General features: G+C 47.2%; 1 protein-coding gene across 1 annotated transcript in view; it reads left to right on the forward strand.

The window, feature by feature from the left end:
• CTCFL (CCCTC-binding factor like) overlaps positions 1 to 23,636 on the forward strand; it is a 311,708-nt gene that overhangs the window by 32,461 nt on the left and 255,611 nt on the right. The window contains exon 3 of the mRNA XM_069650133.1: positions 460 to 593. Coding sequence (XP_069506234.1) covers positions 460 to 593 — 134 coding nt within the window. The remainder of the gene's footprint in view (positions 1 to 459; positions 594 to 23,636) is intronic.

The following is a 23,636-nucleotide window of genomic DNA, read 5'->3' on the forward strand; positions in this document are numbered from 1 at the left end:
GTGTGGGTCAGGCATGGGAATAATCATAGTGTCGGTCCGACATGAGAATAATTGTAGTGTGGGTCAGGCATGGGAATAATCATAGTGTGGGTCAGACATAGGAATAATCATGGTTTGGGACAGCCGTGGTATTAATCATATCGTAAGAGCAAAGACACAGCAGGTGATTAAGTTGAGTCTATTGCAGAAGGTGGAGAAATGTGCAGGTTGGACCAGCTGGGCAGTCCTGTTGGGAAGGCAGTCACTATATACGCTGGCATTTGGTTAGTAGCGGGGTTGTTGTCAACATGTATACTTTTAGCAATTACTGCTAGAGCAGACTGCCACTCTTAAAATCCTAGCTGTCACAATCATTGAAAAGATCAAGTGTGCAGATCACAGTTTATTAATAAGAATGCTACAATATGTCTGTAAAACACAAGAAATAATTGTAATAACACAAGATTCATTCTTTTGCAGGGGTGCGGCCCCATCAGTGCCATGAATGCGACATGTCATTTGTAACCAGCGGGGAACTCTTGCGTCACCGACGCTATAAACACACCAACGAGAAGCCTTTTAAATGCACAATGTGTGAATACGCAAGTGTTGAAGTAAGATGGGGCACTGTCTGGGAAGGACATTGTTTATTTTCTGTCCTTTGCTAACCTCGCTGTCCCGTCAGCCATGTAGAGTTCCCTTCATAACTGCAATGGTGAGATCGCTCCTTGCAGTCCCTTCAATGTGCACTTAGGATGCACGTGCCGGACAGAAATGGACAGAGAGTTCCTTCATGATTTATATTTGTTATATTCCTCAGATTCCTCCGGGGACCCGCAGTGCGTTCTCTTCAATGTGTAGAAGATCCTTTTGATGGTGTGGTGGCATGGGACAAGTTTCCTGGTGGCCAATCTCTCTGTTGTATATTTATGACAATCGGGTGTAATGCAGAATTTGCGCTGCAGCTTTTTTAAGATAAGGAACTGATTTATGTTGAATTTTAAGCTATGTTTTTAAGATGTTATAATGCAGCACTCACTAACATAGGGGATCATTTTGAGTGTGCCTGTCCAGTAAAAATGCCAGAAAAAATGCTGGCAATACTGACTTTGGAATTTTTACCAGACCGGCACACTCCGGGTAGGGCTCTGGGTCACCAGCAGACCTGACCGGCCTGTAGTTCAGGCCCCTGGCGGCAAATAATTGCGCAATTACCAGCACTGGTACTACTGGTGCCTGTGATTGCAGGAAACCCATTCCATGGGGTCCTATGGGACTCAATGGAATGGGAATTTACCGCCATTGTGGCACCCCTAATATGCCGGTAACGGTAAGGCCAGTAAGGCCTGGGGGAATTAACCGGCGGATTACCAGCAAACTCGTAATGAGCCTCATAGTGGCCTTACAGCATCTGAATTGTGGTTTATTGTGCCCCCTCCAGGCATAACCAGACTGTGGTCTGCTGGAGTAAAGGGGGAGGAAAAAGGTGAGAGGAAGCGAGAAGGAGGAGTAGGATTGCAGACCCACCGATTAACAATGGAAAATGAAAGGAATAGTGCGCTCAAAAATGTTATTGTCCCGACCGTTCGGGCATGTGGTTTTAAGCAAACTGTGATCGATTGTAAAAACATTTCATATACACCTTACCTTAGTTTTCCTCACTTTTACACATGCGAAATCAAGCAGCAGGGCGCGGCCATCTTGTGCTAATCTTATCCGTTGCCACACCGCCCTAAGGTGACCTGCCCTTATGGCACTAAATCATATCCCCCGCCCATGAAGATGACATCACTATTCCCAACGATATTCTCCACCTATTTTCATGACGTTAGTGTGCAGCATAGCTAAACGCACCCAGTCATCAACTACGTCTTCACGTTACTTGACGCAGAACCCAGAAAATCAACACACACATCCTCTCACCACACAGTGTGTCTGAAATGGTAATAGAAAACACTATTTTTAAAGGAAACACCAATACTCTCCAATTTATAATATGCTTTTATTTCACAGTAAACGCTCCGAGAACATCTGCCAATTTCCATTTTCAACCAAATTTGTCATTTTGTTGTGTTCATACATCAAATCTTTATTATGAGTCACACAGTGTTTGTTTCTGTAGAAGAAGCACATTGGACTCACCTTGAATCGCAAGGCTTTGGCCTCAAGTTCTTGCTAGACCACCATAAACGATGTCAGGTTGCTCCTTGTGTCTGGTACCGCAAAAGGGCATATCGGTCCCGGGGCGATCGTCCCACACAAGAGTAATTGCGATCCAGCCATTTAGGTTTATCTGTCACTGCCTGTTGAAGTAGCCATCACTTGGGATCTGGAATCAATGACATTCGCAGAAATGAAGGATGTAGCTGTGTAGAAACCATAACAGATATATATTTCAATAGCCGTTCTTTATTCAAATGTATCCATTTACCCTTTAATTTTGCACCAGTTGAAACCTAATAATGAACACAAACCAGAAACAATGGAAACACAGAGAACACATTGTGGAGTGTACGATGTGCCTGAGAGGTTACTGCTATGGAGTATGTGTATGGCGTATGGAGTGCTGTGGAGTAGGTTTAGCTCGCAATGGGATGTGGATGGATTGCAGATGGGATGCGGATGCGGAAACTGACAGAAGAATTTGAACAACACATAGACAGCATTATAACGGAATATCAGCAATGAACTTGCTGTTGGTGGAACCTGGGGGATCCCAGACGTGGACTCCATGCATTGCAGTGCTGGACTGTCCATGTGCCCGGGACAAAGACAAATACATACAAGTTGTTTTTGCGTGTCGTCACAATATGCCCCAACCAATATGCCCCAACTTCAGTAATATTTACATTATATTTGGTATTTCCATTCTCTTGGTGTAACACAGAGTGTCCGCTCAGATCAACGGTTTTCATGAAATTAAATCACATGTTCCTTTGTCCAGTTTTAAAATGGTGAAACTTATAATTTTTGCGGGTATTGCACACCTCCTGTCCTTCAGTCCATAGCGAATCCTTCCTGTTTCTTCCAAGGATGAACAACAATTGAACCTTCTTAGGAGCGTGTATGCAAATTTTCCTTTTGGTGAAGAAAAGCTACAAATCAAAAACATACTGTACAGAAAGCATCGGTGTGAACTGCCCACAAGCAACATCAAATGCAGTGACCTTGACTCCATGTGAGCGATTAGCCCGGCCGTCCAACGTCGCATTAAAAATATGTTAAAAAAATAAAATATTTTTTGCTGGCATCCACCAATGCCGCGCTATTGGTAATACTTTTTCACTCTTCTATATTGATAGTGATTTAGTTATTTTAGGGCAATAGTTCCAGTAAGAGTCCTCCCCATTGTCATGTCTGTGTGAGCCCTGTTTTCACGGAGGAATGTACTCTGCGGATAACGTTAGACACTGCTAAGTCATAAATCCATGTGCCCTTCCATCTCCAGTGAACTTCCCGTGCACTAACATAGGTTGTAGTAGATACGGTATATCCCGCCCCACTGCACCATTCTCGTACCGGGCAAATGACGTATAAGCTAAGGTGGGAGACATCTACATCCCTCCTGTACCTATTTGCATCACCCATGTTTCATTGCTAATGTGTATACTTTGAACTCCATTTTGTGTCCTTCCAAACACCATATTTTTCTAGGCCCTCTGCCCCCCTGGCGAAATGTTCACCCTGCCTCTCCCAGTGCTGCGCACAGGCAGCCCCCACCACCTCTGACCTCTGTCAGCTCAGCGCGTCTCCAATTTACAAGCAGCGAGTATCGAGCCCTGACAAAATGTGCTCATCCAAGAATGTTAGACCAAGGCCTGCTCCAACCTTAGGGCCCCATCCATCTCTGCTGACTGACTCATGCCATCTCCAACCCCTCCCTGCCAGGCCGCGTTCCCCTGAACCCATGCCCCCTATTCCCTTTGAACGCATCTGGTCACCAGACCCTACCCCCACACACCTCCAATTCGTCTACCATATACCTAATCTAGAGTGGTCATATATTTTGGTAACACTAACACCTATCCTCACTGTGTTTGAAATTGTAAGACTCCAAAGGCCACAAATTAAAGATCAGCCTTTCTGATAAGGGATCCGAAAGGAACAACCCCTAAAACATGCCCCCATAAAAATATATTTAAGAATGCACCTATTTCACAGCAACAGCCCATGTGGTGTTTTGCTTACAGTCATTAGTTCTTGCGTGCCAAGTTTGTTATTTAGCTTTGGTCTCATTCCCTAGTGGGACGCGTATTTATTCTGTCTATTGGGACACATGCATGCTAAGGCAACTCTAGACCCTGCAGTTGCTTTCATGCTGATATCCATCTGACCCTCCCGTGCCCTGATCAGTGAAGGACCCACAAGAGCTGGCCGAAAGCGAGAAGGTGGAAAACACACACTGATGGCATAATCCAACAGGCACTTCTTGCAAAAAAAATTAACAAATAGGATACATTTGAAAAGACTATTTGGACGCTTAATACTTCTCAATACATTTAATAGCTTTGAAATTCAAGTTGAATAGATTTCCAAACATTGTGGAACATACACACCGCTGCTAATCATGTATAGCGGGAAGTCAACCGTTCAACGAAATTTATTTTTGCTGACAGAGGCAAAAGGCATACACACACATCCGAGCAATAGACACAAATTTGTTGCATATACAGGTGAATACAGAGCATATAGGCAAAATTATGGTAACAGCGGTTGAGTAATAACATATCACAGAGCACCAAGATGCCAAACAGCAATAGGGACGTTAGGGGGTTTCATCCACCGAGGAAGTGTCATTTAACCTAATCAAGTAGCTGTTGAATGCAGACCATATGTTTCGAGGACGAGAACGTACTGGGAGCATACCCAGAAACCCCTTCTCAAAGTTTCGGGACCAGGTGAGTACATTTAACCATTTCTGGAATGTGGGGGGGGCTGGCGTTCTTCCAGCTACGTAGGACACACTTTTTGGCTATGATACAGCTTACATTTAAGAACTTAATAATGTCTCTCGCTCCCCCGGCCTGCCACACTCCAAACAGAACCCCCATTGGATCAGGGTCCACCTCAGTGTCAGTGATCTCAGACAGTGTCTCTATGACTTTACTCCAGAATGTGGCCAGTTCCGGGCAGCCCCAAAACATGTGCAAGTGGTCAGCGCCCTCCGCACCGCAGCGGGGGCACAGCCGAGGATCGGAGCAAGCAAACCTAGACACTTTACCTGGAGTGTAATACAGCCTGTTGAGCAGTTTATATTGTATGGTGCGGTAGTGGACGTTTAGGGACACTCTGCTAGTATGGGAACACATCTTCTCCCACTGTTGGTCAGTAAGTACCAGTTCCAGCTCGGAGGCCCAGTCATCACGGACCCTGGACGGAAGTGGAGAGGGCGAGGTCAAGAGGAGCTTATATAATGAGGAAACCACCCCGCGGGCGCCACCCGAGTTGGCGATGTAAGCAATCGCAGGAGAGTCCCGGGGTTCAATGGGGAAGACAGGCCATGCATTTCGGAAGGCAGCGCGGAGTCTGTAGAACTGCAGGAGCTCCAGAACGGAACCCGAGTGCCCCGGCCTCCACGTCTGCGGTGTTATAAACTGTCCCTCTGGATTGAAATCGGTAAGGGCGCGGTATCCCAGGGCCTCCCAATGGCGCGCCAGGGCGGTGTCATGCGTGGGCTCCAGCCCGGGAAACCTCCAGGCGGGGAGCCATTTGTAGTACAGACATTGCTCGTCGCAAGTTTTGAATATCTGGCCCCAAGCCTGTACCGTGGTCCGGACCGGATCAATGGGAGAGTCCGGCACATACTGCCGGTTTAGAATCAAGGACATGACATCAGTGCCTGCCGCTGCCAGAACCTCAAGTTTGACGTGGGGACGGGGTGGGGGCCCAGGGTACAAGTAAAATGCGAACTGCACCTGTGAAGCAGTCCAATATCTCAGATAGTCTGGGGCTGTGAAACCCCCTCTGTTGTAGGGTAGTGACATATCCGACCACTTTTTACACACCGCGCCAGAGTGCCACAGGTATTGAGCAAATAATTTATGCAGGTTCGTAAAATATTTCCTACCCGGCCAGACTGGAACATTACCAAATACGTACAACAACTTGGGTAGCAGGATCATTTTTACCAGTGAGAGTCTGCCGGCTAGTGATAGTGGAAGGGTACGCCAGCGCGTGACTTTGGCCTCGGCTTGCTCAGCTACTGCCTGGTAGTTGTCTGCTAGTAGCGATTCTCTGGCGAGGGACACCTGGACTCCCAAGTACTTAATCCCATTCGGGGACCAACGCAGCGGGTACTCGGTGGTGGGCTGCATCGTGGAGCTAGTGAGGGGGAGGATCTCAGATTTCGTATAATTTATAGTGAACCCCGAGTATGTGCCTATGCGGGTGACGTCACGTAAGATCGGGTCCAGATGAACAGCTGGGTCTCTTATAAAGAGTAGCACATCGTCCGCATACAGTGAGATGATCTCAGGGGAGTCCTTCAACCGCACCCCCCTCCGCGCATGCCGCTCCCTGACGTAGTCGGCCATCGGCTCGATTGCCAAGGCGAAGAGGATCGGGGAAAACGGGCAGCCTTGTCGGGTACCTCTAAAGAGAGGGAACAGACCGGAAGTCTGAGAGTTAACTCGTACCCTGGATACCGGGGAAGTGTACAGTAACCTAATGTATGCTATCATATTGGGCCCTACCCCCATATTTTCCAAGACCAACCAGATGTATTTCCAAGACACCATGTCAAATGCCTTCTGGGCATCCAGTGTGACCGCAACCGCACTCCCCCCTTGGTCAATACGTGCCATGATGTTAAGCAGCCTCCTAATGTTGTGGGATGTTGATCTTCCGGGTACAAAGCCTGATTGATCATCGTGGACCATGTACGACATGACCGGGAGGAAGTGGTTGGCAATCACTTTGGTGAAGATTTTGGTGTCCAAATTCATCAGTGAGAGGGGCCTATATGATCCACACTCGTTAGTGGGTTTACCGGGTTTGAGCAGGACCGTGATGGTGGCTTCGCGCAGCGAAGGGGGAAGAGTGCCCAGCCGAAGTGACTCGTTCCAAACCTCAAGCAGCTTGGGAGCCAAGATGGTCACATGCTCCTGGTAGAACTCAGCTGTCAGCCCGTCGGGAGCAGGTGCTTTTCCTTTAGGGAATTTAGATATAGCCTCAACTATTTCATTCAGCAGGATGGGGGAATCCAATTGGTCCCTGGTAGCGGGGGAGACGATAGTCATGGAGATCTGCTGGAGGAGGTCGCGCATTTGGGACTCACTGTGCTCGGGGGGGTTGGGTGTACAGCTCTGAGTAAAAGTCTGTGAAGACCTCCAGAATATGTTGGTCAGACCACCGTTCCGACCCCAGGCTGTCCTTGATGCAAGTTATCTGGGTTTGACCCCACTCACCCCTGGCCAATGTAGCCAGTGTCCTGCCAGGTCTGTCCCCCTCTCCAAACCTACGAGCCGCCTGTGGGCGACTGAAGTATTGGACTTCCCTGGTGGCTTGTTCATTGAAAAATTGGAGTTCCTTGCTGATCTGGGATAGAGTCGCGGGGTCGATAGATGTAGGATGAGCGCTCTCAAGTTCGCCTAATTTGGCTTCAGAGCGGGCAAGGGCAGCCCTAATGGCCTTGAGGGTTCCCGCCTCCCTAGATATGGACATTCCCCTGATGAAGACTTTGAAAGCTTCCCACCGGACCCCTGTAGTGGTAGATTGAGGTGTATTAAGTTCAAAATAGGACTGGATGTCGGACAATATATCAGCCTTAAATACTATGTCCTGTAAGGCCAAGGACTTGAAACGCCAAGAGTTAATTGTAGGGGCGGGCACGCCCAAGTCTATAGATAGCCGGATCGGTGAGTGGTCCGACAGGGTGCGCGCCAATATTTGAGTTTCCAACACCCTCCCCAGCAAAGAACTAGACAGGAAGAACATATCAATTCTGGAGGAGCTGTCATGCACCGAGGAATAATGAGTATATTCCCGCGTCGGCGGGTGCATTACCCGCCAGGGGTCTCGAATGTCAAGGGCAATGCTATGTGCAAGGAGCTTGCGCGGCGCATTGGAAAGGAGTCTGGGGGCCGTGCCAGTTCTGTCAAGTGTGGTATCTAAGATAAAGTTCATGTCCCCCCCCAAATGATCTGCACCCCTACGTATCCCAGCAGTATGGAAGCAATCCGGTCAATAAAGTCGGGAGAGTCCACATTGGGGCCATACGTATTAACCAGTAAATAGTCCCTGTTCGCTATTGCGCAGTGTAGGATAATGTACCTTCCCTCTGGATCGATGTAGCTCTTGTGGAGTACAAACTTAAGTGACCTGTGGATCATTGTCAATACCCCTCTGGCGCGGGTCGAATAAGCCGTGAAGTACCTGTGTGGACCCCATGCAGGTGCGATGCACCTAGCTAGCAGGCCCCCACAGTGTGTTTCTTGCAATAGTAATATCTTGCAACCATGTCTGTTGGCGTGGGCTATGATTTTGCGCGCCCTGGTGTAGTTACTTAAACCCCGGATATTCCAGGACATCACTGTTGTGGACATTACAGGAGACTAAGGTACATCCCACAACCGCTGTAGAAACTTACACAGTGAATGAAGGGAGCCCCCGCGAGGGTGCCCCGATGTCGTGTGCTTTGCCAAACCCCCCCTGTCATTTACAATATTGTTACCCCAGACCCCAACCATACCACCCCCCTCCCTCACTGCCCACCCACAACGTGCAGTGGAAATCACCCCACCCCCCCCGGATGCACGTGCCAACAACTAACCCGACCATCACCAGGAAGTAAGGGTCCGTGGGCGAAATCCAACAGGGATATGCCCTTTCCAGGGCCCAACTGGGGCCAACTAGCAGTAGCATCCAATAAAACATAAACATTGCAATTGCAGTGAGGTGCGCTGTTGCCGTGTGGACGGCTACTTAAACATTGCGTAAGACAGCATAAGCTGTCAAATAACAGGTTTCTGCGGAATACAGAGTCTTTGTAGGGTCCCAGCGCTAGTCTCCAACACCCAAGCCGGGCCACGGCCCGTAAGTAAATTAAGGGTACCTAGACCGCATGGTTGATGATAGAAAATTGCCATTGACCCATGCACATTGAAGGATTACCAGTCAGGTGAAGCAGTGACAGACTAAGCTACATCTGGTCAGTCAGCGCCGGCGTGGTCAGGCACCGGATTGTGGAGTGGTATGTGAGCCTCGATGAATTTTGCCGCTTCATCCGGGACAGTGAAAAAGTATAGTTTATTATTGTGAGTAATTTTGAGACGTGCCGGGTACAATATGGCATACGGGACATTGCGTTCTCTAAGCAGTTTCTTAACCCCAAGGAATTGGCGCCGCTCCTGCTGCACCGCAATTGAAAAGTCCGGGAAGATCCTGATGGTGTGGGACTCATGGCGCAAGTCTCCCCTCTCACGGGCCAGCCGGAGGATAAGGTCTCTGTCCCGATAGTTGAGGATCCTGGCAATGATGGGCCTTGGGATATCCCCCGGCTTGGGCCGCGGAGACAGGGCACTGTGTGCACGCTCGACAGTAAAGTACAGTGAGAGATTCGGGTTGCCTAGTAGATCCTTGAGTAGAGCTTCGACAGCGTCTTCCATGCGGCCCTTACGTGCGTTCTCAGGGACCCCGATTATACGTAGGTTATTCCTACGGGAGCGCGATTCTAGGTCGTCACACTTGGCTCTCACACTTTTCATGTCGCGCGACAGGGAGGCGACGGTAATCTGCAGCACATGAATCTCGTCCTCGTTCGTGAATATCCTACTTTCGGCCTCGGTAATTCTGGTGCCTGCCTGGTCCACTCGGGTTTTAAGAGAAGCAACATTGGCGTTAATGTCGTCCAATTTTTCGTGGAGCGAGGCGAAGTTCTTGGTCATGGATTCCATAAGTGTGGTCAGATCAGGGGTTCTCGCCCCATAGGGAGTGTCACTTTCCGGGTCCTCCTGCAAGGACGATGCGTGTCCCATCTCCTCCCTCGGGACTGATTTGGCAAATTTATCCATGGTTCCCCTCCCATAGACCCCCTTGGTTTTATTTGGCATTGTGGATAGAAACACAGAGATGGCAGATGGCCGCTGGGGCAGACGACGGAGTGGAGGGACCAGTCGAGGGATCCAAACAGTGAAAAGCCAAGGGTGCCGCACCCTTGGCTTTTCACTGTTTGGATCCCTCGCAGTGGCCCCCCGAAGATCCGGCTCCGCGTGGCAGAGCGTGCAGACGTGGTAGGTAGAAAAGACAGCCCAGGCAGATTATAGAAGCAGTGGGGTCGGGGAGGCTGCAGGAGAGTCGGAAGCCAAGGCCATGTAGGAGTCGACAGGAAAGGGCAACCAGCCCTAGCGAGCGAGCGGCTTCCTGATAATGAAGCCGGACAGTTGTTTTATAGAGGTCCCCCTCCCATCATGTCAGAGAATACTGAGTAGAAGCCGCTTGCCAGGTGGCCCTGGTGGAATGGGAATGTGCAGGTTCGGTACCCCACCGGGCCCGAGACACGGCGGCCCCCAGTAGCCCGTATATGGTGCGGTCCGGGGCCCCAGTATGGGAAGCGGTGCAGCAGCTTGCGGCCAGAGATCCAGGTCTTCCGGGGGTGCAGGCCGCTCAGATGACACGCAGGGCAGAGTGAGAGGGCCAGGATTCACAGGAGCAGGCAGACAAGTAGATGGGGGTCCGCCCGGTGCACCCCCCCGCTCCTCACCTCCTTAGTCCAGTAATGTGAGCCACACAAGCTCAGGGTAGCCTGGCTCCAGCAGGCCGCCTAAACGAGATGAGCGCTCCGGCGCTGTATGCAAGGGGAGAAGTGGCAGGCGAGGTCCCAGTCCGGTCACCACGCCGGGACGAGCGCTCCGGCGCTGATAGCAGGGGAGAGGTGGGGTCGCCCCCCAGCAGGCCGCGTGTTGTCAAGGCGGTCAGGCTCCAGCGCAGCCGCCGCACAGAAACGAGCGCTCCGGCGCCGACTGTGGAGGAGGAGGCGAGAGCATGCGGGTCCCGGCACCGGACCTCCGCTCGACGGTGTCCTCAGGGGAGCTGCCACGCCCGGTGGCCAGAGGCCCGCCCAGGCGGGCAGTCGAGGCCGCGCGCACCGGCCCCGCGCTCCGCGGCCGCCGCCCGTGGCTGATGAAGGAGGCCAGGGGACGGGAGCCAGGTGCCCGCCAAGGCCAGGCGCGCCAACTGCCAGCAGGCCCAGAAATCCCGTTTGCAGGCTTCCCGGGGCCGATTCGGGTCGGGATTGCAGCAAGATTGCCAGAAGAGAAGGGGCAACAGCTCCACCAAGGATAAGGCAGTGCAGGCAAAAGGAACCGCAGTTGATGACGGATTTCAGCCGGAGCCACACGGAGCTCAAGAGCTAGGCAGCCATCTTGGGCTGCTCCACAGCGCCACCTCCTTCTTGGTTCTTTTTTAAAAGGCCATTGTGTAACGAAGCATTCCAAAGTTTCCTGCAGTTTTCGATTGTTCTCGGCCTAGATTCTCATTATGTGCTAATACGGCTAGTAATGTACGAGATTGCATGCCATCTATGCCGAAATGCAACCTCTTGGACTCGTACTTTAGGCACATATTGTGGAACACCTCCAAATCTCTGGTGTGACAGAACTGTGTGAGTCCCTTCAGGTCTATTGAAAGAGTTTTATCAAACAAGATCTTCTCAAAAGCTTTGTGTGGAGGTGAAGATGGAACCAACCACTTCTTCTTGCGTTCCTGTTCCTCTGATAAAGGTCCATGTGCACATTGGTGAAAATGTTGGTTTTCTGTCCATGAGTGGACGTTGGATCAATCAATGAGCGCCATTTTTCAAGTAGAATTTCCACAGACCCATCACAAGTTTTGGAGCTCCACCAAAGATGGTTGCTGAAAGACTGGGACCACTGTAAAATATTTTCAGACTGCTTTTTTTTACCAGCAGCTGAGATTCTTTTATTGATTGATTTGGCAGCGTGCCATACATCAAATTGATGGTGAATGTTTGGAAACAGCTCTCGCATTTCCTTGGCTATTGAAACAACTCTGTCAGTGGCTATGAGGTCTATTTGCATTCCCCTTGAATTAATATGTTCGAGGGATTTTATGAAACCAGGTTTCTCCATGGCCACTGAGGATTCACATTGGGTCACCTGCACGACCTCTGAACTCACATTTATTTTAGTTTCCATGTCCTCAAAGTGGTCTGTGCAGTACTTTGCTGAAAATCCGGGGATGTCACACTGTCCATCGCCAGCTAGCCTGAACCGTTTGCCAGAGAATGTCCTTTCAATTGACATGTGTTCAATTTTCCAGGCTTGACTAAAAGCGGGGAATAAAAATTCTCTTCGATATTTGTAGTACTGCATTTTAGCAAGGAACTGAAGTCACACAAATTGACAGAAACTGGACAACTTACTAAAAGTAGAGCCACTGAAAAGTGAAGCTGCTGAACACAGTACATTTCCAGCTGGTACTTTGCCCAGCATCGGTTGAGCGGACCATGAAAATGTATCATGGAGGTGGGCACAGGTGGCTTGGATTTTCAGGTTAGTGCCTTGTAATACAGTAGTCACATTCACCAATGGCTCCCGACATATTTTCCCACTCACTGAATGGACACATTTCAGCATCAGTATAATCTCTTCCCGGCAGCTCTCGGATACAATGTATTTCTGCTCCTATATTAGCCAATCGTCCTGCATGATTGTGGTTTGTCACTCAACTGTGGTGGACAAATCGGCCAAACTAGACGTACTGTAGTCGAGATGTTTGGCAAGTTCCTTGATCAATTGCGTAGAAGCTTCAGTCTCTGTTACTTCAGCTTGTGTTATTTGCACACGAATCGGGTGTAGATTGTGTCAAATGGTCAGCGAGTAATTCAAAAGCATTTTCATTATATTCAGTTTCATCTTCATCTTGTCGAGTTCTCACATTGTAGCAATGGTCCAAGAACACTTTGCTTGCTTCGCCAGTCACTTTCAATTAATTTTCTGGTCATTGGGCATAAGCATCTCGTGTCTGCTTATTGACTGGACCACGCTGCGCCTGAAGTAGTAGTTGCTCCATGGTGAAATCTGTTTGGCAAGCTGCATCTTCGGTTTCATTTGTTGTCTGTTTCTTTATACTTCTTTTGCTTCTGGGCCTCTAGGAGATGGGTTGTAAACATTTTTTCAATGTAAATCACACATACAGTAAATAGCACTTTAGATAAAAAAGTATACAAAATTGTTTGTTAGTTACCCTTGTTTTCTTGATTTTCTGTGAAACCGCTGTCTTCTCTGTAACAACCGCACCAGCAAGCCGGTCCACCACCTCTGATCCATGTGCCTCCTCTTCCAATTCCTGACTTTGTATACATTCCTTGAATAGAATATTTTTTTTTAAAAAGTCAAACGTATTTGGAGTTAAAATCTTTCACTGCACACATCGCTTACATACATACCCTTGTAAACAGTGTACGTCATTTAGTCAAAATATACATTTTGAATTTCACCTGATTGATGGCAAGTGTACTCGATCAGAGATCACCGTCCAACACATACTGATTGTAATGTTGCCCTCAAACATTGTGCAATGTATTCTGCATTAGGGTAGAAATTGTAACGTTAGAACTGAAATGATAAATGTTTGAAACACTGCACGTTTATATGAAGGTCACTGTCTAATAGTATCCTATGTAGGATTTACTTTCTTTCATTGAAGGGAACTGTCAGTACGCATACCTCATACTCTGGATCAGCTCCAATGGATGATGTAATTGTAGTCAAAGTAACGGCATCCCCCTGTCACACAGTGCTTGTTTTAGTATGGATGAAAACAGCGAAATGGAACAGAGACAATAGGATGCAGGCAATGGTACATATAAAGAGAAACCCATAAATGACACATGGTGTAAACAACCAACAGGATACATAAACACTTTCATATTTTTTTGATTTCCAAGCATAATGCATTCTCGTAATTGAAAAGTGAAATAAAATTACCCGATAGGCGCTCGAAGTTGTTGAAGACTCAGGAAAAGAAATGGATGCAGAATTTTGCTCCTTCATTTTCAGTGCATTGTCACGCACAGGTAAAAAGGAAAATTAGATTTGCATCATATATGGGAAGCGTGGGAAGATCCAACTCTGGATAATATGAACTTCTGCAAGTCTGTAGGACTCACCATTGGTATACTAGACGTGTCGGTGGTATCGTCACTTGCGAGGGTCTGTGCTTCTGTCAGTATGCTCTCCTAAAAAAATTGACATGTCAAGCAACCGATTATGAAAAGATTATGCTTCTTTTGAAGGGCACCACGACATTGTTTACTATGGTCATAATTACTTTCTATGATGCTCCATAAACCAGGGACAGATATGTAGTAAAATGTGGTATACTAAAAAAGTAATACAATCTGGTAAATATGCAAGCTTTAGTAAGACACATTTACACTGAAAGAACCAATCCGTTCATGTAGTTACCTGTTCAGTACCCCACAGCCTACAGCTAATTCATCATTCAGGACTCACCTGAGGCAGCATGTGCATGGATAGAGTTGGAATTGCATTTGGAAGCAATTCAGGAGACGTTCGGAGTCGATGCTTTTTTTTGTACTGCGATTGGTCAGACATATGCGGGGTAAAGTGCAGGCTGCAGATGCGGAATCGATTGGCCCTCAAGTACCCCAAGACATCCTGGGCTCTACTTTCAAGCTCATCCACCAGAAACCACAATGTCAAACCCATTCTCTTATTAAATCGATATTCCTCTGGAATGGTATGCATGATTGTGCCCTGACTTTTGTCATGGCTCTTAGAAAGGCAACCAAAAACCATACAAGCAGGCACTCTTGACACATCTGTATAAACAAAGTACACAACATTACAAAGAAATTCTACTGAAGGCATGAGATTAATGGAATTATATCAAAGTTTTCTATGCAATGTTTGTTTTGGTCAAAGAAACAAAACCTGTGTAGCGTAGTCGAATATACACAGGGATAACTTTCATACAGAATTGATTGATGCGACGGAAATCGTAACGTGTTACACGCCCATTGAATGTACTTTCATGCATCAAAAGGAAACATGCTTATAGACATGGTCCGAAAAAGATGCAATTCTATCACAATTGACACTGATGAAATTTGCTATATATCGAGATCAGAACACTTTAAACAGTATACAATAGTAAAGTCAATTAGATGAATGAACGTTACACTACTGGGTACATTCGTTCGAAATAGATAGACATTTTGAGATCAGAAAGAGATGATTAGGTAACCTGCCTTTACCTTGACTAACAAACAATTAGATTCAGCAAGCCGGGTAGTTAGTAGCCGGAGAACAGGTAGCACAATCAAGAGTTGACTTCCAGTGCTCACAGATGTTCACATGTAGCACAATCACGAGTTGGCTTGCAGTGCTCACAGATGTTCTCAGGATAAATATCTAGGGGTTTATGAAGAATTAGAAAAGTGGGTATGTATGTGAATGAGTGACATGTTTCTGGTGTGGTCTGCTTCAGGTGAGCCTGCCTGGAGACATTGGGTCTGGGGAGGCCATGTGAACAATGGCCCCTGTGCAGAAGATACCTTTGAAGTGTGCATTGTGTTTGACACCTCGGACGTTCCCACCCTGCCAGCCCCCTTGGGAGAGCACAGCCACAGGTGCGAACTTCCATTGATATTGGAGGGGGGATGGATGGGCATGAGGCATGCAGAAAAGGCCCGGAACACTGCTGAATGGAGACACACTTATGTGGATTGCAGGGGTGCGGTCTGCTTCAGGGGACCCTGCAGACACTGTGTCTGGCTGGGCCATGTGAACAATGGCACCTGTGCGGAAGATACCTTTGAAGTGTACATGGTGTTTGACACCTCGGCCGTTCCCACCCTGCCAGCCCCCTTGGCAGAGCACGGCCACAGGTGCCAACTGCCATTGATAGTGGAGGGGGGATGGAGGGGCATGAGGCATGCAGAAAAGGCCCAGAACGCTGCTGAAGGGAGAGACACACTTATATGGATTGCAGGGGGCAGTCTGCTTCAGGGGAGCCTGCCTGGAGACACTAGGTCTGGGGAGGCCATGTGAACAATGGCCCCTGCACAGAAGATACCTTTGAAGTGTACATGGTGTTGCCACCTTGGCCGTTATCATCCTGCCAGCCCCCTTGGCAGAGCACGGCCACAGGTGCAAACTGCCATTGATACTGGAGGGGGGATGGAGGGGCATGAGGCATGCAGAAAAGGCCCGGAACACTGGTGGAGGAAGAGACACACTTATGTGGATTGCAGGGGGCGGTCTGCTTCAGGGGAGCCTTCCTGGAGACACTGGGTTTGGGGAGGCCATGTGAACAATGGCCCCTGCGTGGAAGATACCTTTGAAGTGTACATGGTGTTTGGCACCTTGGCCGTTCCCACCCTGCCAGCCCCCTTGGGAGGGCACGGCCACAGGTGCGAACTGCCATTGATACTGGAGGGGGGATGGAGGGGCATGAGGCATGCAGAAAAGGCCCGGAACACTGGTGGAGGAAGAGACACACTTATGTGGATTGCAGGGGGCGGTCTGCTTCAGGGGAGCCTTCCTGGAGACACTGGGTTTGGGGAGGCCATGTGAACAATGGCCCCTGTGTGGAAGATACCTTTGAAGTGTACATGGTGTTTGGCACCTTGGCCGTTCTCAACCTGCCAGCCCTGCCAGGACAAGTAAGCATGTCCTTGATTCACTGAAAAATTGAAACAACTATTCATAAAAGTTGATTTGTATTTAATTTTGTTGCTGATGTTGATGTCACAAATGTACTACAAATTGTATACTTCGGTTTGCAGCACAGTGTGGGAAAATCCCCTGTACTGACCGCTATCAATGGGGAATTTGGCTCGAATGGCACCAACGACATAGGCAGGTATTACTCGTCGAAAGCAATATCCAAGCCTCCCATGAAGCCATCATGTAAACGCACGATAGGCCACCGCCTGTACCACCTGTGGAAGAGAAACATACAAACTGTATTTAAATGAACATGATAAGTGTACAAACCTTAGATGAAAATGCAATCCTGTATCCTATGGAATAGTTGCCAATAGAAATGTTACTTCATGAATCAATCAGCTTGGGCTTTAAAGTGTAGACACATTACAAAGGTGAACACCCACGCAATCCATAACGTTTGGTGCAAAGAGAAATATTGTTTCTTGGTTGTAGGTGAAAGACACAAAAAATGACCACTATGATTTCCCCAAATCACGAGAGATGTATTGAATGGACAGACTACATTCATTTGGCATTGATTGATCAAAGTTACGACAATATTAGAGACACACATGAAATGTTAGTGGCCTAAGTGACATCACATCTAGAGTACACTTACTCGTTACTTGGATTGCGAGGGAAAACTGTTGTGGGAAGTTCGTGCATAAGCACCATCATAATCCTCAACACAGACCTTGTGAGGGAGGCTGCCCTGAAGTCATGCAGCTCAGTAACGCATAGCGGTGGTGTGTCTTCTTCCGATATGTAGGCCAAGCATCCAGAGTTTTCTCTGCAGCAGAGCAGCAGTTCTCCTCCTCGCTTGGCATGACCTTGCACCGATTGCAGGTACACCAGGTGGAAACGTCTTCCATGCGACTAGGCTCAGGCTCATGATCCAGTGATTCGTCTTCCCAACTGTCGTCCGATGCCCCATCCTTTCCACATCTTTCTCTTTCAACTAATTCTGCCTCGGAATACTCCAGCTTGTAGTGGTAGGGCTGGATTGTTGCCATTATACGACACAATTAAAATCGATAGTAATGGTAGTACTAGTATCTGTTTGCACGGGTTAAGAGCAATGAAGATAGCTGAACAGAGCAGAAACGAGTCACAGGATACACAAATAAAGACAGTGAAACAATTGAAAAAGCAACTCTGATGTTGTCTGATGAGAAGCGGTCTGTTTATACTTATTGAGGAAAGAGGCGTCCTGCCATTTCCATGGAGACACATCATTAGCTGGCGCACAGAGAACGTTGGCACGAGATGGGCATTCGCATTGTGAAATGGGCAGTACGAGTCTAGTGATGTCAGCTTCAGGGGTGGGGGATATGATTTAGTGCCGCAAGGGCAGTTCACCTTAGGGCGATGCAGCAACAGATAAGATTAGCACAAGATGGCCGCACACTGCTGCTTGATTTCGTATGTGTAAAAGTAAGGAAAACTAAGGTAAGGTGCATAGGAAATGTTTTTACGATCGATCACAGTTTGCTTAAAACCACATGCCCGAACAGTCAGGACAATAAACATTTTGAGCGCACTATTCATAGAGGGGGTTGTGGTATAGAGCATGTAATAATAAAAGGAGGGATGCATGGCTTCTCATTCGGTGTGGCTCAGATCGAATGATGATCAGAAAGAGGGAAATACTAAATTTTTTATTGATGCCAGCTCCTAGTACACTGGAAGGAAGTACTAGAAATTCATCAACGCATGGATGTTTGATAGGCCAAGAAGTGGTGCCCTTAAATGCAATTGTGCCATTAATCCTTCGGCATACGTCTTCGTCACAGTGAAGCACCAATCCTCCTTGTTGGAAGTTACAGTGAGTTCCCAGGGAAAATTGATACTGCGCTGATATTTTGATCGTGTTGTACAACTTATTTTCAGCTATATGAATGTTAACAACACCAATCCAATGCTATAACCTCAATAGAGACTGGCATTAGTGCAACAAGATGCTTCTCTAGACAATCTAAGTCACCTGAGAAGTTATGTCTGGTTTTGATTACTAGGGCAGCAATGTGAGGAGGAAGAGCAGGTGGTGCTCTCTCCCCCGGCCGATGGGAGGGGTCTCTTAGCATGTCGCAGGAGCACATCCTTAAGTTATATATTGGTTTGATAGTGACACTGCTATACCTTTGTTGGACACAATCAAACATTTCTTTGAGCCATGCCAAAACGTATGCACAGCTATTCAACCAATTGAGAAGCTGATTTTGGGTTCACACTTTTGGGCAACTGGCTCCTTTCAGGTTTCAGTATCCATGGTTACTGGAATGTCCCAACCTTCTTTTTGTCACATTTTGAAGCAGTGAATTGATGCCTGATTACTCAAATACAAGAGTCCATATGAAGGTTACTCAGTAAGAAGGTACCCTACATAAACATATTGATTTCCCAACTTGGTTGTTTCTCTGGATGGTACAGCTACGCGACTTATGACCCCCTGCCCCCACTCCCACCTCGAATGTGAGAAATCATACCAAAATCGGAAACAGTCAGTCAATGTGCACATGGTGTATGGTTGGTCTAACTGTAACACATTGTGCAATCTGCCGTTGTATTGTATTGTACTTGTCATTTATATAGCACCTTTTACCATTATTATCAAAGCACTGTTAGTGGGAATGCCCTCGGACGACCGAAGTCCAGAATGTTGTTGAGGTCATGGAGTAAGATTAGGATGCGTGTGTGCATTTGGCCAAAGAATGCTCAGCAGGGCTGGTCAGGCTCCAGTAGAGAGCAGCCCATGTGGTCAGGCATGTGGATGGGTGCTGAGAGGAGACAGGAGATGGTGTGTTGAGGCGTAGTCTGGTGTAAGTAGGTGAAGAATTATGTTGACACACAACGATTTCCTTTTGAGAAGTGGCGTCTTCTTCACACTGATGGCTTCATTAACGTTGGAGTGTGGCTGGTTACTAGTGTGTTTAACCATCATTTCCTGGGTACAAAAAGAAAGTATGTCTAAGCTTTCATTACAAAGGTCAGCCTTTTAGTCCTGCAGGGCACAGCGCATAGACACGGAAGCCACGGCTGCTCAGACCAATATTGCAACCAGAAAATACAGCAGAAGCCAAGTACAATGATGCTCCTGAGGGCACACGTAGCACCACTTTGCACACTTTTTGAATATTAAAACGTCAGTTCTGCTGCTTTCGTGTGTCTGATGCCAATCTTTTATATGCCCCTGAGAAAGTGCATTGCATCATCATCTTGTGATGTATGCCACACAATTTAGCAATTAAAAGTGTTGCGCCACTAAATGAAATAGTGGTAGATGATGATGATGAGGATGCTGGTGAATTATAACTCAATATACACGATGATGGTTCAGCCTGAAACAAAGGACTTGCTATTTGCACACAAGCTATCAATTACTTTCTTAGTGACTTTTTAAATAGAGTACAGTACGGGGCAAACTAATTTGAATTAACATATGTCAGGAGCGGGCTAACCATAATGGCTGTTGTTTCTGAAGATAACACTAACAGAGCATAACACAAAACAAACCCATTTTGTAAATAAGGGTTTTGTAATAAATTACCTGAAGAAGTTGTGCAAGGCAAGGGAACATGCAGAGAAGTTGATGTGAGAAATGACTGCAACATAAAGTGACTATTATTTGAAGAAGTAGATTTAAACAAAAAGATACTTATTTACAAGAAATACTTTATAATAAACTTTGAAAAGTGAGCAAGACTTCATTTTGTGGGACTCTTTATGTGTGGAGAAGCGCAAATGGAATCTTTAAACACAATACATCTTTTAAATGTCTAAAAAATGTTTATGTGACTTTTATTCCACTCCACATGTTCCATCATTTGTATGGCAGAAATGGGGCACTGAACATAATACCTTTTTCTGCTACCCCGACCCTCTCCACCATACAAATGCTACACTATTTATGTCAGCATTACATTCGCATGTCGGTGTAAATGGCATGGATTCTATGTCAAGGCAGGATCCAAGCATTATGGTATTCTTATTTATGTTGCTCAAGCAGCCTTATAAAACACTGAAATATCACAACTGTAAACCAAACTACATTTCCCGAAATGCCTCTATCGTTCCTGTAAGAACTCAGAAAAACATGTGTCTTTCAACTTTAATCACAGGTTCCTTTCCATTCCTTCCGTCGTCCTCATGCTTCGGTGCTAAAGCAGCATATAAGTGATCATCCATTTCTATTTTCTATTGGGAGTGAGGCCTAGTCAGTGGCTGGGCCTCGGGGTGGCGGATGCCAGTGCGGTCCCCGACTCTTGGCTTTGTGTTCTGCAGCTTAGGTGGGGGTGGCGCGTACCGAAACAGAGATGCTGCGCTCCGGTGAAGTGGTTCAGTCGGATGGTGTTTGCTGCCTTTTTTGCCCGCTTCCTCTGCATCGATCCAAGGACGGGGGAGCTAGCCCAGACGCCGGGATTGCTGGGGCAACAGAGTTTAGTGGAGTAGAGCCGCCGGAGCGGGCAAGGCACACTACTACAGGGTGCAGTGGGATGCACAGCAGCAACATTCCCATCCCCCTCCAATCTCCCTACGTGAAGGTTCTGAGGCACGCCATTGGAGGTCCCCCAAAAGACACAAAGCAGGGGACACAAAGGCACAAGAGTGGCTAGAGGAGAAGGAAGAGACTCAGCCTAGTACCTGAAAAGGCTGTGTTCGGAACCAAGGTGCCATGTTTGACCCTAGATCCTCAGAGTGGACGCGCTAGCTGGTGGTGGCAGAGTGTGTCCGACTCTGAATGAGAAAGCCTCTAGACAGGGGCAGATTTAAGGCTGAGTGTGCAAGGCCGGAGATAGAGGGAAAGGTTACGGTCACCCCAGATCAGGATGCTAAGATGCTTTCCTTCTTGAATAGATCAGATATCCCAAGAAAGGGATTGATCGCGCCTGCAGAGCGTGCCAGGATAAATTACTAGATGTCACTGATGCGCTGGCCCATATATTGGGCCTTGCATAGAGAGCGCAAGATAGGAACCAGTGAGCCCAGAGGTGTTGGCAGGGTGGAAACAAGAGTCCTCTGTCTGTTGGGGAATGTTAAATGTACCATTTTTTCAGCGAGAGCAAAGGCCAATCTGGGAGAGCTATCCTTCTCTGAGGCAGGACCAACAGCTGGGGGACTGCCGTTGGAGAGACTTTCACCAAGGAGCTGGCCAGGTTTGTGGCAACATTCACTGCGCTGGAGAAAACACAGTCCTCAATAAAGAGAGGTACTTCCACTAAAATTTTTTACAAGACCAGCAAAGTCAAGGGCCACACTTCCAGTCGTTTGCAATCAGACAGAAGATCCCAAACCATTCAGGGGAAGAGGAGGCCTGAAAAGATCCTGGAGAAGACTGGCAAGACAGCAACTGGGAGAAGTTGTAAGGAGATGCTTTGGTCAGGGAAACTATAAGGGAATTTCATCTGGAGTTCTTTGCAAACCCAGTACAGGTACAAGCATCATTGAGGATGACATTTGCTCAGCAAAATGAGCGTGTATAGATGAGCAAGTGACAAGCTTGGCACAGAAATTTGTGATAGTATGAGCGGACAAGCATCCCAGGGGGTTCTTGAGCAACCTTTTCCTTGTGCACCGATAAAGGGAAACTGCAGCCGGTGATAAACTTATGGCCCTTGAACCATTTTTCTGGCCTACAGGCACTTCAAGGTGGAAGGCGTGCATATGCTCAGGGGAACCCTCCTCCACAGTGATTGGATGGCCAGATTGGGTCTTATGGACACTTATTTCGATCTTCGAGCCGCACAGATGGTTCATCCAGTTTGAGTGGAGAAACCATGCAGGGAGTTTGCGATCATGGAGATGTTGGACAGACTGATGGAAGACCTAGAAGATCCTATAGTCACCATTTGTAGCGACTTAAATATGTCAGCCCTGAAAGAACATCCTAGCTCATGCCTGGAGCAAAAAGATTGTTTGACAGTGGCTAGGTAAAGGGGTATATGATGGATGGAGGAGATGGAACCATGAGACCTACATTTGTTAAATGGACAAACTAGGGTGGACATCCCACCTCACTACACATGGTCCCATGGAAGCTCAAACATGTTGTTAGATTATTTCTTTGTATCAGGAAACGTCTTGCCGTGGATATCCACTCTTGAAATAATTCAATCACCAAGTAGTGATCACAACATAGTTAAGATATCAGGCAGCAGAATGATTTGGCTGCCATCAGTAAATTACTCTTGTCCAATTGCCATCTCACAGGGCTGAAATCGGCAAAAATCAATGCCACAAAAATTGTGAAATTAGCAAAACAACTTAAACTAACAGCAACCAAAAAGGAGAATGGTTATAACATTCTCGAATATCCAAAACTTTTGATGACTTTTAAAGAAACAGGAAGGACAGAATCAAAAGTAGCCTTCAAACATAAACATTGCTATGATCTAGAACTATTGGTAGGAGAAGGGACGAGTGAGATAGGAAGAGAATAAAAGTAGAAAACAGCATGACAGTATTAACCTCATTAAAACCAGGAAACAACATTATAAAAACTGGATAAAAGGACTGAAACATAAAATGCTGCAGGAGGATGCTGAACACATGATGAAGAACATATCAAATAAGCAAATTGGAGATATTTGGAAACAACTAAATGCATCAAATAACCCACTAGAGGCGCTTCAACATACTTCAGTAGGCGAACAAGAGTGGATGGATTACTTTGGGAAAGTATTTAATGTGAAAAAAGTGGAATTTTCTCAAGGAGGGGGGAAATTGGGTCCTGAATGGGTATTTCCCACTGACGAAGAGGAGATTCTGTCATTTATTATCAAAGCCAGCCGTTCAAGGGCCCTGGGCCCAGACGGGTTGACAAATGCCCTTTACAAGAGGAAACCGGAACTATGGGCTAAGTTCCTGGCGATGCTATTTGATAATATTAAGAAGCTGAAGCGGGTACCGCCCTCCTGGAAGACCTCTATAGTGAACCAATTTTCAAAAAGGTCACTCGGATCGACT

This window comes from Ambystoma mexicanum, chromosome 3p (genome assembly GCF_040938575.1).
Source record: "Ambystoma mexicanum isolate Mex_15411 chromosome 3p, UKY_AmexF1_1, whole genome shotgun sequence".
Classification (NCBI taxonomy): domain Eukaryota; kingdom Metazoa; phylum Chordata; class Amphibia; order Caudata; family Ambystomatidae; genus Ambystoma; species Ambystoma mexicanum.